Genomic DNA, 19,073 nt, shown 5'->3' with positions numbered 1-19,073 from the left:
GTGAATAGAAGCGATGTACTTAAATATACAATTGCGGTAATGCAGCGAGCGTGTGTTTGCCTTATTGCCTGTATTTGATAGTAATTGAGCAGCAGTTGAAGCTGGTGATAGCTGTGGTTGTTTTCGATCAAGCTTTATTGTTCGCAATTCTGTTAAGGAGCAACCATAACTACCGCGATATGCACATACATATATATGTACATACAGGCATACATAAACATACATATGTATTATATGTATCAACATATATAGCTAAAAAATTATGCCATATCCATTTAGTATAGAGTTGTACCTCGCTAAATCCCAGGCGACCGGTTAACGAAATATGCCGCTATTTCCTAGGAACCATACCGGATTAATTTCGAATTGATCAGAAATTGCGGCATACAGTTCTCTACAACTTATGACCTAACCGAATCACCGTATGACAACCTGAGAAAATAATCACACGACCGATCGCTAATCGCAAACCATTCTATCTGGAAAACGCTTTCGTGGTAAGCCAAAGGAAAGGCGTCTGGTTAAGTTACTCAATGAAAACTTCTGCCTCCAATCAGTCACGGGGCCCTGGGAACTCTGTGCGAAGTTTTTGGCTGGTCCCCCTCTTTGTCGGGATATAGTCGGTAGGCAGTGCTTTTATTTTCCATAACTTAAAGCCCGTAATCTGATTGCGCTGGGATTAGCTGAACTTTTCATACAAATATTTATAAACAGTGAATCGAGAAGAATGCTCAGAGCATCCGTAGTATCAACAGCCATTGATTTATGAACTCCGCTAAGTTTTAAAACGACTTAATACTTAGGTCGCTGTGTCTGAGTGGTTCGATCTATGTTCTTAGCAACATTTAAATTAGAAAGAATTTTTTTCTAATAGTCTTCGCCCCCGGCAGGCAATAACAAACCTCCGAGTGTATTTTTGCGATTCGTAGAACAACAAAGACACAAATTTTAGTAGAAGCTCGGCCAAGCTGACTTTCCTGAAGCTAAGTTCTGGTTTAATCCCAGGGAAGGATATGGAGTTTACATACATCGAAGATAATGGGGACAAACTTCAGTAGCGTTATTTTGGGTTAGTTTCGGCAGATGATGGATTCTCTGCTCAAATTCGACCAATGATTTACCTGTACCGTTAATTTTTTTAATAAATTCTTCTTCTTAGAAATTAGATATCTATGTTTGGAAACGGAGCAAACAATATTAGCACAAAAATAGCTGCTCAAAAAATCCAATCTAATGGAAAAAATAGTTAAACATTTACTAAGGATCAATGAGTCGGAAAATAATTGCCAGCTCTATGTCCGTTTGACCAATTTCATTAAAAAGTACTTGCGCCCTTCCAGAAGGTGAAAATTTATTTGTTACCATGGCACATGACATATCTTTGAATAGGAGGAGATAAAACTAGAAGTTTATGTCACTATATCTGTTTGAGTAAGATATATCAACATTTTCTACGTATACCTTATTTGCACCTTCATCGGGGACAATCCAAAAAGCAGAATGTTAAATAAACTATTACGCTCATACCTTACGCATACATACGTATGCATATATATACAAACATAACCGCATATTAATGTAAGTATGTATGTATGCAGTTACTCTCCCACACTGATATGTAAGTAGGTATTAGTTTGCCTGGTCCTTTGCCAATTTCCTACACATATGCTGTTTAATTTTGTATATGACGACAGCGACCAGCTGCAAAGGACACAATATTAATGCAACCTGTCGTGTCGCTGGTGAAATGGTGAAATAGCATCTTAGAAATTGCCAGGGAGTCATAAAAAAGGTACTTTGCTCCAAAAGGATTTGTACCCAATGAAATATGAATAGAAACATAGAAGGATAAATGGAGTCTAATATATTTGTAAATAAATGTCAATTTCTTAAAGTTCAAATAAGGACTAAGATGTTCGCTGACGTGATTGGTATAGCAGCCATTGCAGCTCTTTCAAAATGAAATTTCAGTTTAATAAATATTAGAATTTTATAAACATTTTTGGGTCATAAAATAGTTGAGATTTTTCCACCTTTATTTTTTTGGAAATCTATGTCTCCTTAATATGTATGCATGGTGGACTGATTATTATACTCTTTCCAATTTGCTCGTGAGTAGCAAGGTGATAACCTGACTTAAGGATGTGTGTTATGATGTGCTTTAATAAAGTTTTTGCATTTGTTAAGTTTACCTAAGGATATGAAATAGAGGATATTTATTGAAAGAAAAAAATAAATATCGGACAAACGGGCGATCTCCTGATGTTCATTTGTGCCATCTATGATATTTAGACTAGTAAGTGCATAGGTAATGCAAGAACCGCAGGCTTACGCTTCTTGGGTGTACATTAGGGTGGTAAACAAAAAGTATGTGAGCAAGTTAAGTCGGAATTTTAATGCTCTCACTCCCTTGAATTCGCTCAAAGTGCTCAAAATTTTCCATGTAGTATTTTATATGAAAAAAAAATTGGTAGAAATGGTAAAAAATTCTTGAAAATCAATACTTTTCGATCGGAAAGTTCTTTTTCTTTTCAGGAGACATTGAGTAATGCTATACACTTGTTTATTTAATAACCAAAAAGGAAATGCTTATTTAACCATTTATTTATTTTAGCTTTTTTTATAGGACCCCTAAAAACACAAAAAAAAAAATGCAACGGGGACCCATAAAAAATCGTTAATATTAAAAAATGGCAAAATAAAAAATTGCGTATTATTAGTGGAAGTCACCTGAAGAGTACCAGAGTAAATATTGATTTTCAAGAATCCTATGCCATTTGAAAGAAAATTTGTTTTTTTCCCATATAAAATAAATGGAAAAATTTTTTTGACCACCCTAGTATACATACATGCATACTAGAGGTTTACGCCGCCGAGCCACGCCACCGTAGCCGTTTTTTATAATTTTTCACTCGCCGCCATGGAGTCATGGAAGTATTGGAGAGGCGGCGTTCGTCGTTCGGCGTCTGAGGGTTGATGTAAAAAATATTGATCATATACAGTTTTCGAAAAAATGATAGCCGCACCACATATTGACAAATTTAAAAAATTTTTTTTTTGTTATTTAATTTTTTATATTTTTTAATAAAAATATAGCTTTTTCTAAAAAAAAAACGTGTAAATTGATGTTTGAAACTTAGTGCAATATAAAAAAAACAACTTTCGTAAAAATTTGGAGCTTTTTAATTAGATTTCTTGAACAGATTTTGAGTATGCAGTTTTCTGGTCCATAGAATTCTAGTATAATAAAGGACAATTTTCAAATGGCTGTAAACTGCCGTTAATTTTTTAGATTTTTTTGTTCCATTTGCTTCCATATAACGAATAAGAAATTCTAACAAATCAAGGGTAATTTATAGCCATTTGGAACTTGTACTTTATTTTACTAGAATTTATTATAAACATATCGAAGACCAAATCTAAGTTTAAGACTTTGTTTAAAAAAGGATCATCACAATTTAAAATTTTTGTATCAGAATTTCTAGAACAATTTTTAGTTTGTATTTCTATAGCTTATTAAGTAACGTTTTCACAGTAAGGGGGTTAACTCAAATTCGGCAGTTAACTTTACATTTTTTTACTGAAAATCTATAGTTAACTGCCGAATCAGAGTTAACTCGTCACTGTGAAAACGACCCTAAATGTTAGTAAAATAGTGCGAACATCTTCTTATTCTCATTGATTTTTTATAATTATTTTTTCTGAAGGTGATTATATGGAAGAAAATTCACAACACGGCTAGCAAAAATTAAGAAAAATCAGTCACAATTTTGACCCACTTAAGCAGCCGAATCTTCAAAATTACAGTCCTCAACAGGAAAAACTCATTACACGCCAAAATGTTACGATTTTTGTTTATATTGACTCACTCAGGTACATTTTGCGTGGCATCAAACATTTTTGCAACTGTCGAGTTCCATTTTAATTTGTTGTAATGTGCAACCATCACCTGATACACCTGAAGGAGTATCACTTCTTATATTTTCGAAGAAGATGATGGTTTCTCCTCATGAGTGAACCCGGACCTTTCCGAACCCCGAACTTTCACCGACCTAGCTATTTGGCTCAATGAATTCTTTTCGAGAAACGAATTAGCTTCTTGTGCTCCCTTTGTGTGCAGTGGTAGTGTTCCCAGTTTATCTCATCATTTATTTCTAGATCCCGATTTAAAACTCCTGAATTGGATTTTTTTTTCCAACAGGGAATTGCAGTGCAGCTAAACGGGGGATAAGACGGACAAGTTTTATCAAAACTGACACAAATGGAAACCGTTACATTAATCACCGCCTCAACAAAGCCCCATGTGGTGCAACAGGCGAGCTCTAAAAAAAAGCCATCCCTTTAAATTTCGTTTTTTCACGGTGCATCACCAAGTTGAAAATGCAATATACCTGTGGTCTGGGAGTGAATTCTCACTAAGAACTCTTCAGTTTAGAATTGAAAACTTCACCCGGTAGTTAGATAGATCACTTGCCTTGCCTTTGTAGGAACACAGGTGGCTTTGATACCCATCTCTAGAATGATAAGCCCACAAGGAATGATTTACTGCCAGATTTTTTTATGGGCGATAACATCGGAATACAAGATCGAATCAACATTTTGAAAAGTTTCTCGTTTACCGTGGTAATGAAAGCTGCAAGTTAACGTTATAAATAGTTCGGCGCAATACGAGGTTTTCGCTGGACGTAAGATCTATGCTCACAGAGCTGGCCCTGTCGCAGGTAGTAAGAGGCAAAGTCATCAGATTCAGTTCAGATTTTCACCTCCCATCTGCTAGTTTGGGAGATCCTGCATCTCAAAAGCGGCACCTTCTTTCCATATACGGGTAAGTAGCCTCTATGGTCAATGGTATTGTAATAATCACACTGCTTCCGCCTCGATGACCTCCTTTCATTTCAAAATAAAGCCATACTTCCGCCATCATTGAGTGATGGTTGGCATGTCATTGCAAGCGGGCTTTTCGGCTTCCACTCTGAAGGAGATTGAACAGGCAAAACTACTGACAGATGAATGGCATATAGTCTGAATGTTGTGTTCTTCACGCGTTGCGTTTTACTAGATAAAAATATATCGCATACATATATGCACATTTACATAAGTAATTTTCCTAAAGTTTTCAGCCAAATACAAGAAGAAGCTAAAAACTATTAAAGGCATTTTGATAGGTCATTGCAGGCTAAGAGGCCAAGCGATCTATGTCACTTTTTGACTTCACCGAAGAGACACCATTGCACCTCCTGCTGAGTTTAAGGCCGTTGCACGGAGAAGGGAAAGGTGCATAGCACACTTTTGGTCTAGAGAAGAGCACATAAACTCCTTACGCTGGGATCTATTCTAAACTTTATAGAAGCTTTAGGGCTAGATGCACAGTAGTGATGAGCTGAGGGCACAATAGACCTACTGGTCGTAAACACTACACTTTTTATACCTGTCTATCTATCTATCTAGTAGCTAAATAGGATACACTTGAGGCTGAGATAACTTCTCATGATATAATTTTTCCCCTTTCTAAATTAGCTCGATTTTTTGTTTTGCTGTACCCAGCTTCAAAAACAACTCTTCATTCAACTATTTCAAGTTGAGTTACAACCAAATGTTGGGAGAAAAACATATGCGACTACGTGCCGGCGAAAGCAATATCATTTCGCCTATATTTTTAATTTATTACGCATACAGTGTGGGGTAAATTACTAGCACAAATGTGAAACCACTAGACGAGTTACAGTACTCCAACATATAACGTATGTATGTACATGTGTGGGCGACTATATTTCAAAAAGGTGGGCGCACACAGTCGTATACATACATACATACATATGTATATTTATATATGTACTTGCCATTTTGTACGTGTTATAATTTACGCGGTATTGCTGGATTACATTGCGGTTTGGAAAATACATTTACTTACATATATGTGTACTTTCTTTACACCACAAGAGGTATACTTGTAGGCGGCGCTGAGCTCGTATTTATGGCAAGGCCGCAAAGTAATGCGTTTGTTAGAGGGTGAAATTCGTGCTTTAGCGTAGGCAACTTCATAAACCATCAAGCGACCAAAAAACAAGCAACGTTTAATTAAGAAATATCACCGCATTAAGCTTCCATTCATAGCTACATGTTACCTTTACAAGTACATTTACATAGGTATGTACAGTATCGGTCATATCTATAGCACGCCATTTCAAAGTGATATTGTGTGCCACTTATGTTTATTTATTTATTTTTAAGAATTTTCAATTAAAATACAGTTCTTTATCTAACAAAACCCATATAAATCCAAGTTTAAAACTTATAGAAAACTACAAAAAAGTGCAACAAATTTTCACCTAAATTTCAAACTTTTTTTTCGGAAGTGTTTGAATTTTTCTGAATACACAGTTTTATAGCCCAATCAATTTTAGTCTGATAATGTGCAATTTTCAAGTGGCTAAAAGTTACCGCTGATTTTTTAGAATTTTTTTCGCCAAGGATGTTGCGGTTTTCTTCCATATACAAATAAATTGAGTTTATTCATTGGAAGCCAATGCGACAAAAAAAGTGTAAAAAATTAACGGTAATTCGTAGCCACTTGAAATTTGCACATTATCAGACTAAAATTGCAGGGGCTAAAAAACTGTGTCCTCAAAAAAATTTTATCACTCCCGAGAAAAAAGTTTGAAATTTAGGTGAAAATTTGTTACACTTTTTTGTAGTTTTCTACAAATTGTTGAACTTGGGTATATATGGGGTTTGTCCGAGAATGAACTAAATTTTAATTGAAAATTCTTAAAAATAAAAAAATAAACATAAGTGGCACACAATATCACTTTGAAATGGCGTGCTATAGATATGACCGATACTGTATATATGTACACATTCGCGTATATTCTTACTAACAAGCATATACCTCTGTATCTATACTATTTTACATGTTCATGCGGCTTAAGCTTTTGCGATAATATTTTAGAAAATATGAGTTTTCATGTGCAAATTCAGGGAACCGCTTACTTCTTCCATCATACATATGTATGTATGCAATTAATGTGGGTAAATGTGTATCCGTCTACTTATAAAGACATACATATTTATGTACTTGTAAATACATAGATCCTTTTTTAATCAGCGCGTACACGACACATTACGCCAGGTTGGGTGGCGCAGAGACAATTGAGCGGTCGTCGGCACTGTCGTTGTGGCTGTTGTCGCTGTACAAACTCTTCTGTTCTTGCGCGTAGGCGCAACGTGTGAGTGCTATTGCAAGAGATGACATTGTTTTTGCTCTTGTGGCTGGTTTTTAGCTTTTTTTTTCTAACAGCACAAAAACGACACTTTCTTATTAAATATAGTGGCATACCCGCGTACATACATATGTAAATGTGTATACAGTGGCGGTCAAAAGTAGATGAATGGTGTTTTGTTTTTAATATTTACAATGTTTTCCAAGCAAAAATTTTTCTTGTAATTTTTTATAGAAATACGGTTCATGCTTTAAATGAAACGATATAAATCAAACGTTATGCAGAATTTAGAAATATTCATTAAATTTTAATCCAAAATTTGAGCTTTTCAATCAGAATATTTATAAAAAAGATTTTGGTTATGCAGGGCTTATGAAATTTTAGTAAAATAAGTGGAAGTTTTGAGCGGCTAAAAATTGCTTTGTATTTTAATATTTTTTTTTTTTTCTGACCCCGTTTTGCACTTTTTCCCATATAAAATGCGCAAGACCGTTTGCAAAGAGGGTTAAAAAAAATCAACACAAGTATTTATAAATTGCACTAGTTATATGTATGAAAAAAAAACGCAAAAGCCGTCAGCAAAAAAAAAAAATAATGTTTGCGATTTTTTAGAACCCTAAAACTTGGACCTGTTTTACTAAAACAACATACGCCTTGTAACTGCATACCCAAAAATTTTGTAAAAACTCTGATTGAAAAGCTCAAAATTTTAATGAAAATTTTTTGAATTTTTCGAATTCTGCATAAAGTTTAATCGTTTGATATATACGGTTTTGGTTAAAGCATGAAGCATATTTCTATAAAAAATAACAAAAAAATTTAGCTTGGAAATCATTGTAAATATCAAAAACAAAACACCATTCATCCAATTTTGACCACCAGTGTACGTCAGCATGCACAACGCTCGGCGGGACATCTACCAAACGCATTTTTCTTCATCTACGTTAGGCTATGCATTTAAAGTTTGGAGATACATATGTGCCTTCATATCCTATTAGTAAATTTCTTAGCTCAAAACTGATGCTGAGTAATGTACCTGGAAACCAGAATTATACTCGTATGTAGAAAAAAAGACGTGAATTGCGATCAAAATATTCTCTTTTTGAATCCATAGTATTACAGGTTTTATTAGTTTTCTTCCAGGAGAAAGTCTTCTTAAAAACACTATCGAATTTTGTATGCTCTTCTTAAATTTGCTAAAGATACCTTGTAATTTTCGTTAAGTTACTGAAGGGGCAGAGCTTAAAGAGATCGGAAGGCCTATCCTTCATAAAAGTTGAATTACCACCAAAGCCCAATGTTTACGAATTCCGGGACAGTGTTGCCGTTATTCGGCTTTTACTACTTGAATTGTTACCATTTTTTCCTTTTGGTTGGTAAGCAGTTTGAGGGTAGTTTTAAGAGCTTCTGTGCACATCTAGAAATCAGAACCCCAAAGTGTATGCAAAAATACTTTATCGTCCTGGTAGTGAGCACAAAAAGTAATAATAACCATACTTTGTACGAAAAAATTGTATTGTTTGTACGCTCCCCGAAGTGGCTCTTCCCTCAGTCGGAGATGTCCGCCAACAGCTCTATGACAGGTTCATGTACTTAGGCCTTATCCTGAATTGGGAGCTGTCGTGAAAGGATTGGTTAACTGGATCGAAAACCGGACACTCAGGAACTGGGGAGGGCTTTGATTTCATTCCAAATCATACAGATTACCCAGCAGCTTCTTCTCCTTACCAACACTCTCTCAGGTGGCGGGAGAAACGGAGCAGTAAAGTTTTTTACGGATTGATCTAAACTTCGAGATAGGGTTTGCGCAGGTGACCTCTGTTAGGAGATCTCTATGAAAAAAAAAACACAGGTTTAGGACTCCGGACGGCAACAGTGCCTTTAAATTAGAAATATCTCCCACCAAAGAAGAGGTAGACTCACTGCTGAAGAGTGAGACATCAGTTAGCGAGGTGCGCATATCTATACTCTGAAAGCTAGGCGGCTCTCAGGGGCCTGAACGCCATGTTGTCCCTACTGACTTGTCGGAGTATTTTCAGGTCAAAGCAATATTGCGGGTAACTGCGCGGCTGATGTCTTGGCTTGCTTTCGAAACTTTATCATCCCATAGGGAGCAGCTTCCGACACTTCTGTTCTCTTGTGCTGCGCTCTTGGCGGTTGGGACTAATGCCAGCTGAGCAAGCGCTGAGTAAAAACTAGGACATACGAAGTTGCGAGATCCTTCTGGCCTAGGTTGGATCGGGGCAGTTAAAGAAGCTCCTTGCGCTTGCATAAAGTTGAGGTTTCACTGTTGGGTGTGATTCTTGGTATTCAAGCGGTTACGTGAGGAATTAATCGAAGTAGCTGCCAGGAGGCTAATGAGATGAAATCACCTCATCACTTTCTATTAGAGAGGTTAGCCTTCGCGAGGCTAAGGTGTAAACTTTTGGCCTGACTTTTTTGACTAGCCCTGAGGACCTTTAGGGCACTGAAAGTAACCGCATTCATATTTTTGTAATCAGATCCCTGGGTATCAGGCCAACGATGTCAATATCGTCCGCACCGTGTTTGAGAAAGTCGTATGAGGCCTTGTCTGAAACGTCATTTGGCTTTGATGGGAGCATTTCACCCGATTCGGATGGAGCAGAAGGTTGTATGTATGCAATTTTACTCTACATTAGCCCTATACGGTTTTCCAGGGCTCGCAAATTTAGGCCTCGCGTGGTACAAGCAGAATTTCTCCTCTTGTTATCGAAAGCGGATTTAAAATCGACAAAAAAGTGGTGTATCTCGATTTGCTTTTCCATAGCGTTTTTCAGGATTGAAAATATCTGAGCTTAACAGGTGTGAAGCAACACTCATAAAGGTTAATAAGTTGGCCCTTGAAGAACTTCAGTATTTCACACAGTATACTTAAGCGATGACTCCCTCCTTACATTCAATTTCGAGAAGGCTTTTTTCACAATCATTTCATTGGACGAAACAACTGAATTTTCCTGCTTGAGAGGTTGGGAAAAGCTGGAATGGAATGGATTCTTTCACAACAAATTTCGCTTAATAGCCGCTACATGAGCCACTAGCTTTGACCGGGTTAAGCGGGAAGTGGGAAGTCTCCATATGAGCTGCGGCCAAAAGTATTCACCGTACTACAAATTCGCTGAACTTCGCATATGCACTATTCCGCATTTAGGAATGAAGAAATGTGGAAAATGGTCAGATTCGTGAGTCATTAAATCTACACTCTCTTCCATTTCCAGTTTATTCTGCCTATTATTTATTTAATATAGTATATATCAGAGCTCTACATTAAAAATTCAATAAAATTTACAGGATATGTGTCTATAAAAAGAAGAAAGGGATCTGAATTCGCAGTTCCTCGCAGCAGATCCTTTTTAAATAACCCTTTTTAAAGTAAGCACTCGAAAAAATTTACACTCACCAAATTATGTACAGCCTCAAGTGAAACTGTCTTATAAATTTCATTAGACATCTAAAAATTTAAAGCAATGCTTGACCCAGAAATATTCGCTTATTATATGTATATCCGCACTAGTACAAAAATTAATGTGATTACTTGCGACAAAATATATTTTTTTTAAATAAATTTTTTTTGGCTTGTATATTAGACTGGGTCGAAAAAAAAAGTTGCTAATGTCCGCCCCTAAATTTAAAGATTATGTTGAGAGGGTTCTGGAAAAATTTTTTTTTTTTTTTTTTAACCCTCCGAAATACAGCCGAAATGGTTTTTTCGTTGTAACTTGGTTATTTGACGGCCGATTTTTAAAATTGATATGTCATTATTTTTGTCTTGAGAAGCTTCACTTTTCCTTCTTATGTCTTTTTAAGCTTTGAAGTCGCGTTCGCATGATAAGGGCAGAAACAAAATTTTACCCCCCCTAAAGTATATTTTTTTCCTTACCAAACGAAAGTACTTAAAAATTCAAGAAAATGTTGCCTTCAAACTATATTACTAAAATAATAAACAAAGGAGTTATAGCACTTTTAATATCACAGGTCAACATGAGTTTCAGATGTAAGTATAATAACACAGTACAACAAAAATTGATTTTTTTTATGCAACAGAGTAACCTAAATTTAAGGATTATGTTGAGAGGATTTCGAAATTTTTATTTTATTTTTTTTTTAACCCTTCGAAATACAGCCGAAAAGGTTTTTTCGTTGAAAGTTGGGTATTTGACGGCCGATTTTTAAAATTAACATGTCATCACATTTCCTTTTAAGCTATGAAGTCGTTTACCCATGGTTAGGTCAGCTAACAAAATTCGCCCCCACAAATTCCTCCAACAGTTTTCTTAGTTGGAAATTTAATCTCACTGCTTTCGTACCAATTTAGGTACATTTTTGCTACGATTTTTCCCAAATTCATACTCTTTGTTTTCGTCGCATCAGCAACCCGGGGAGTGCAAAACTGACGCTGTCAATAGCGAGCTAACCTCTTGTAATTTAATCATGCCAATAAATTTTATAAATTGTGGAAGTCAAAGTAAATAAGTGAGTCAAACCTGTTGTTTCGTATTGATAATAATAATTTATAATTAATACCATAAATTGTGCTGGTGAAATAAAATTAAAAAGTGACTTAACAGTGTGTGCAATTTAAAAATGGCTTTCGTTAAGCGCGATATTGATATTAAAATGTTACCTACGAAACGTGGTGTTATTGAATATTTTTTGTTCCTTAAATATTACGGCTCTGCAAGTGTTCCAAAAAAAATCGAAGTCTCAATGAATATTTGCCAATAGTTATGAACACAATTTCAAAGTTGTGGCAGCAGGCAAACATCCCTATAGTTACAAGAACTACGCTCCGGAGAAACATTGAAAGCCTCCTTCAAAGTTATTACAATGTAAAAAAACATCCTTATGAATATAATGATCAGGAATGGAATAAAATATTGTTAATTTCAAAGTGTAAGTGCATTATGGACTTAAATCGACAATGTGATTGCCCTAGTGCAAGTAGAGTTCCAACCGCGGTAAATGACTTTCTTTATGATCAATGCGGGCCAAGGCTTTTGTCATTAGATAGTGGGCTTGATCATACTAGAACTGACAATTGCTCGCTAGAATGTAATGTTGAAAATCACACTGAAACCGCTGCAAGTTCGATTGGTTATGTGCCTAGCTCAAGTGAAGACGATGAAGCAAGTGAAGAAGTCACACAAAGTTTAAAAGTATCTGATTTGTCCTTAAAAAATTATTGCTCGGCGTTAGATAGGACGGATACTTCAGATCGCTTTGGATCATTGCTTGCTACAATGCTAATAAAAGATTTGCAAGCTGCGATTGCTACAAAAGTAAAAAAGGATTTTAAAGAAAACACAGCGGATAAAATTATGAAATATTTTGATTATCTGGTCATTGACAAAAATAAAATTTCACGCGAGCGTAACAAATGTAGAGCACAAACTGAAGCAGCAACAAAAACTGGCACTGATCTTAAATGCATTTCGTATGATGGTAAACAGGACGTAACACTAAAAAAAAAAAAATAGTTCACGGTAGCGTAAGAACAATGCTTCTAAGAGAGGAGCATATTACAATTTTGAAAGAGCCTGATTCGAAATTTATTGGATACGTATCTCCAAAAGAAGGCACTGGGGAAGCAATCCAGCAAGCAATAGTAAGCTTTTTGAATACCCAAAAAATATTGCTTAAACGAACTTGTAGCTATAAGCTGTGATGGTACAGCTGTCAATACTGGATATAAAATTGGAGTAAATGCACAAATGGAACGTTATTTACAAAGGCCCTTGCAGTGGAATGTGTGTTTGTTACATTTCAACGAGTTGCCTCTAAAAAAGTTGTTAACGCATTATATTGTCAAGCAGAAAGGACCTGGTGTTTGGCCAGGGGTGTTGGGGTCTGAAATTATGACTTGCACCAAATACCCGGTAGGTTGTCCACACTATAATAGTTAATGTTATAAACAAAAACATATATTTTCCTTGTCAGGTTGTAAGTGGTTTTGAGGCTATTGCTATGGGAGTTATTCCTGAAAATAGTGGCTCTTGGGAATTACGCAATGATCAGCGTTATTTATTTGATATGGTTTTGGCAGTAAATAATGGTGAATGCGATGAATATCTCGCTAGTAAGAGCCCCGGTCCCGTCAGTACAGCTCGGTGGCTTACAACAGCTTCCAGGTTACTTCGGGTATATGTTTCCAAAGAAAGCCCGTCAGCGGAGTTGCGAAACATGGTAGAGTTTGTTGTGAAAGTTTATGCACCATTCTGGTTTCTTGTAAAGAGCCAGCCACAAGCAATTCATGGAAGTAGACACGATTTTAAGTATATTTGCTGGATACGCGAACTATCAAATGCTGTTCAAGCCATTATACGTTCAGCTATAGAAAATAATGCATATTATTTTCACCCAGAAAATATATTATTAGCCATGATAACCGACGCTGATCCAGAGATACGTAATGATGGGTACGAAAAAATCAAAACAGCACGTCAATATCCACCAGCAGGGCTTCGCGTGTTCAAGGTCCCAAAGCGTGGCGTAATAAACTTTGAAAGTAAGTCGTATGTCAGCATGATCGATTGGAGTCAGTTTAAGATTACGGAACCCCCTTGTGTGCAGTTCTACCCAGATAGTGAACTTACAATGTTTCAATTTTCGGAAAATGAAGTGATAAATATCCCAGGTAAATATCTTCAAACTAAAAACTTCACGGGTCTTATAGTACCTTTAAATCATTTTTTTTTAGAGTTCCTCTGTCATTCCCAGAATACCGAACGGTTTGTGCGTGTTGTTAGTGAGTCTGCAAGTGCTGTCACTGATGAAAAGCGCCTGGGCCACATTTTTGCAAAATTAGAAAGCCGAGACCAATATAAAAGCCTTGATTCGCGCCAAAATTTGCTTAAGTAGCAATAAATATTGTAAGTGAAATAACTTTTTTGTTGATTATTTTAGTAATATAGTTTGAAGGCAACATTTTCTTGAATTTTTAAGTACTTTCGTTTGGTAAGGAAAAAAATATGCTTTAGGGGGGGTAAAATTTTGTTTCTGCCCTTATCATGCGAACGCGACTTCAAAGCTTAAAAAGACATAAGAACGAAAAGTGAAGCTTCTCAAGACAAAAATAATGACATATCAATTTTAAAAATCGGCCGTCAAATAACCAAGTTACAACGAAAAAACCATTTCGGCTGTATTTCGGAGGGTTAAAAAAAAAAAAAAAAAAATTTTCCAGAACCCTCTCAACATAATCTTTAAATTTAGGGGCGGACATTAGCAACTTTTTTTTTTTGTATGGGGACCGACCCAGTCTATTGTATATGCTTTATGCATTTTTATCAAATTTTTTTTTGTTTGGGTTAGTTGGACACTTTTCTATAAATTTACATTTTTCAGAATACGCTAATCCGTTTTTACTACTTTTGCCCGCTGTAGTCCCATTGTGCATCGTCTGCGACTGTTATGAGCCGCGTAAGAATGCGCCTTGTTCGTGTGAAAGATGTGGATCTTTGTCAAATGCAACGCGCCTATACTGAAGCCTTCAGAAATGTTTCTTCCATACATATGTATGTACATCAAATGCAATCTGGTCGTCTGTTATCAGGTTTTCATCTTCGCCTCTGCGTTAGCCAGTCTCGGCCAACACACTAATCGTTTGTTTGCTTAAACGATGCACAGATTTTATATTAAGAGTATTCACGATCCGTTGCATACTGTCTAGCATGTAGATAGCATAAATAGCATAAATGTTGTTGTTTCAACAATAACAAAATTAGCCAATCATGCTATTTATGCTATCTATGCACCGTGATAGACAGTATGCACCGGATCGTGATTGATTTTCATAGATTAATATTTTGCAGAAATATTAGATGTTTGTAAAATTTTAAAAACTTTCAATAAAATTCTGAAGTAGAGCGTTGTTGAAAAGTTTTCTGAGATAGGGCGTTTTCGAACTGATTGCCGAGATATGTCGATCTTCCACTCAGGTGGCGATATGTATATCTGTTGCGAAATATTCCAAACTACAAGTAAAAAGTAACTGATCTTTCTTCAACTGGGGGTATATGTATGCTGTGCCATTCATTATGTGACAGCTAAGGTGTTGGCTGTGGAAAGATGTTGATGGAGGCTTTCATTTAAATGCGTATAAATACGAGTACTTATGTGCACACATACATATGTATGTACATACTTATATGTATTTATATGAAGGCATATCCTTGTAACCATTGTCTGCTGCAGTGGTTAGACGCTTAATCACATCTCAGTGTCATAAACTTGTACGCATGCTTTGCGTAAATTTAAATATGCAATGCTACAAAAAAAGAACTTACAAAACGCCAGTCAAGGATTCATTTGCATACCTACATAATATTTGTATGAAATGTTTTCAAATCTCCTGCTCTTTACAAATCCAATTTAGACTTTACAATATCGCGAGTAGTACTACGCAGCCACACTAGTATATCTATACTACATACAGTCAGACTACTTATGTTTGTACAATTTTAGGTAAACGAATGCTAGTACCTTGAAATCGTTGTAGTAACTATTTAGCACAGAAATACATTAATGGATAAATTGTTGTTGTTCATTTAAATTCAAATATTTACAAATAAGTAAGTGTACACATTTGGCAGAGATTATTTTCCTAGGCCACAAAATAATGTAACATATATTTGTGTGTGTACCCAGATTTTTATATAGGTTTGCATTTGCAAAATTTTAATGTAATGTTTGATGATACTACATACATACATATGTATGTACACTTTAATTATTCATAAATGTGTCACTGTGTAAGTTAAGTTGTGTGTAAAATATGATTAGAAATTTTAAAATATACACTCCTCGTCATTTGAGTACCCTTTTTATGCTTAGTTTTTTTTATTCAATCTTATTACATTAAACGAGCATAGGGTTCTCGGAGATGGCTCTAACGATTTTGATGAAATTTTATACACAGATAGTGTTTTCGATTTCAAGGTTATCTGAATAGGCATTATTCCGAGAAGACTCGTATAAGGTTGCCACCTACTCGAAATTAGTTACAAATTAATTAAAACATCATAATATGGGTACTAAATCGAAGGTATTTTAAAGATCCCTAATTCAAAAATATTTTCAATAGGGTTGCCACCAATTTTGAATTTATTTAATTTTTTGTTTAGAAGAAAAGGTTAAAATATTACCATTCATGTGTACCATGAGAAGGTTCACAAACAGTGCTTTCCCTCTTATACCAAATGTTATTGCTTAGGATAATAGTGTAAGGTTGCCACTTATTTTCGATTTTTCTAAAACATTTATCTAAAATATCGCAATACGGATATAAAATGAAAAATATTATTGACAAATTTGGTTTTAAAATATTTTCCATCAGGGTTGCCACGCTTTCATGCAATACAAATTTTTATTTTCTTAGTTTCAATCACATTTTTTTTTTATATACACAGCAGATATACGCTCAAGATATATACCTTTCATTCTAGCGTATTTCGGAATAGGGTTGCCACCTAAATTTTAGAGTAAGAAATTTACTTTGTAGATATTGAAATCCAAACTTTTTTTTTTTACTTACAAAATATTTTTTTAAATCTATCCAAATCCTGAAAACTTTAAAAAAGTATATGCACTCCGGGCAAAGCTCGGTCAACCTGGTACTATTCATTATTTTTATACCCGAGCGCACTTGTGCACAAGGGTATTATAACTTTGTTCACATAACGGTTGTTTGTAACAGGCAAAACGAATCGAGATAGATATAGACAAATGTATACATAAATGATCAGAATGAAAAGAGAAATCGATTAAGCGGTGACTGTCTGTCCGTCCGTCCGTCCGTCTGTGCACACGATAACTCGAGTAAAAATTGAGATATCTTAACGAAACTTGGTACGTGAACTTCTTTTGGGCGTGGGACAGATGGTATTGAATATGGGCGAAATCGGATAATAACCACGCCTACCTCCCATATAACGGTAATTTTAAGAAATACGAAAACTGCGATATTTTAGTAACTACTGAAGTTAATTCACTCAAAATTGATACTTACAATGAGTTTCAGACGGAACACATGAATATTATAAATTTTTGGAAAATGGGCGTAGCCACGCCCACTTATGGTTACATGTGTATATCTTGGTAACCGCTGCACCAATTTCTTCCAAACTTAGCACAATTGTTGGCCTTAGTACAGCTTACTAAATGGCTGAAAATTTTAAAAATCGGACAATAACCACGCCTACCTCCCATATAACGGTAATTTTCAGAAAAACGAAAACTGCGATATTTTAGTAACTACTGAAGATAATTCACTCAAAATTGATATTTGCAATGAGTTTTAGACGAAAAATAAGAATATTACAAAATTTTGGCAAATGGGCGTAGCCACGCCCACTTATGGTTACATGTGTATATCTTGGTAACCGCTACACCAATTTCTTCCAAACTTGGCACAGTTGTTGGTCCTGATACAGCATACCAACTGGCCGAAAATTTCTAAAATCGGACAATAACCATGCCCACATCCCATATAACGGTAATTTCGAGAAATACAAAATCTTCGATAAAGCAGTAAATATTGCAGCTAATTTATTCAAAATTGATGATTGCAACAATTCTTTACCAAGAAATACGTTTATGACAAAATTTTGGAAAATGGGCGTAGCACCGCCCACTTGTGATCACATATATGTATCTCGCTAGCCGTTCTAGCAATTTGTACCAAGCTCGGTATGGTTATTGTGCTTGCCACATAAAAGCAAACCGTTGAAAATTGTTGAAATCGGACTAAAATTGAGGCCGCTTTTCATATAACGGTAAATTTCAGATATGCTTGAAACTGCAATATTTCGAAATTTAAGGACGCTAATTTACTTAAAATGTATACACCCCGGCTTATCATGTAGCGGAAGCTTTCGGAAAGGTGGAAAACATATATTTAATACTTGCGCCGGGTATTTAATGTTCGGCTCCGCCCGAACTTAGACTTTCTTACTTGTTTTTTATAAAAATATAGCATATTATACGACAAAAAACGTGTAAATCCGATTTTAAAATTCTATACAAATTTAAAAAAAAGGGTGCGCTATCCTAAGTACATATTTATGCTCGACAAAATTTGCATATGAAAGAAAATGCGCAGCACCGTCAACAAAAAAAAAAACAATCAGTCAGATATCAATGCTATTTTACAGCTACTTGAAACTTGCACTTTATTGCAATAAAATTCAATGGGCATATCAGAAAGTTTTCTAAAAACTTTATCACTTATTCACTGCACGTCATTAGGATTTTTGCAATTTGTATAAAAACATTTAAAATCGGCGTACTTTGTTGTAGAATATCTTACTATTTTATTAAAAAAAAAAGTAATATTAAACAAACGAAAGGAAAACTGTACATACTGAGGATCAACAGGGTGCGCTATTCAAATACTAAGAGTGTGTATCTGAATGCATATATATATGTATTATAAACTTTAATTAAATATGCATATGCATTTATAAATGTATACGTACTTAATACGAATGAAATTATTTCGGCTTACATTTATGCGTTGACTCGTGTTTGCCTTAAAGCTTCAGCAGTCATATACATACCACTCCACAAATGCATAAATGTATTAGTTCAGCATTTTGTGATTACTGTAATGAATCTAAGTAGATGTATTTATTTCCAAAATGTTAGTGCTTTAAGCGAATTTCTGTTATTCCCTTGTAAGTGAAATTAAATTTATGAATGACTAGCTTCAATGCCAACGGCTGGGTGAAACTAATTAACAATTGTTCCTGCAAATCGAGACGCTTGTAAGGTTTTAGTTAATCAGTTGCGCAACCAGAATAAATATTTTGGGTCATATCAATTTTAACTAATATCAAA

General features: G+C 35.3%; 2 protein-coding genes across 2 annotated transcripts in view; both read left to right on the top strand.

The window, feature by feature from the left end:
* Positions 1 to 9,193, top strand: part of LOC118746483 (Down syndrome cell adhesion molecule-like protein Dscam2) — a 71,932-nt gene extending 62,739 nt beyond the window's left edge. Inside the window, exon 6 of the mRNA XM_036480331.1 lies at positions 9,073 to 9,193. Within this exon, the coding sequence (XP_036336224.1) occupies positions 9,073 to 9,193 (121 nt within the window). The remainder of the gene's footprint in view (positions 1 to 9,072) is intronic.
* A 4,324-nt stretch (positions 9,194 to 13,517) lies between these two features.
* On the top strand, positions 13,518 to 14,184 carry LOC118745960. Its single transcript, XM_036479643.1, has 2 exons — positions 13,518 to 13,872; positions 13,936 to 14,184. The coding sequence occupies exons 1-2, from the start codon at positions 13,617 to 13,619 to the stop codon at positions 14,094 to 14,096; spliced, it is 417 nt and encodes a 138-aa protein (XP_036335536.1). The 5' UTR covers positions 13,518 to 13,616; the 3' UTR covers positions 14,097 to 14,184.
* Positions 14,185 to 19,073: the final 4,889 nt, after the last annotated feature.

Source organism: Rhagoletis pomonella, unplaced genomic scaffold, assembly GCF_013731165.1.
Source record: "Rhagoletis pomonella isolate Grant_MI unplaced genomic scaffold, Rhpom_1.0 Rhpom_scaffold_00010, whole genome shotgun sequence".
NCBI classification, from domain to species: Eukaryota; Metazoa; Arthropoda; class Insecta; order Diptera; family Tephritidae; genus Rhagoletis; species Rhagoletis pomonella.
Note: the sequence above shows the minus strand (reverse complement) of the source record. Positions and strands in the feature narration are given on the sequence as shown.

Coding starts and splice junctions, on each gene's coding strand:
- LOC118745960 (XM_036479643.1), top strand. CDS start 13,617: ATGATAACCGACGCTGATCCAGAGATACGTAATGATGGGTACGAAAAA. Junction 13,873..13,935: donor TGAAGTGATAAATATCCCAG/GTAAATATCTTC, acceptor ATTTTTTTTTAG/AGTTCCTCTGTCATTCCCAG.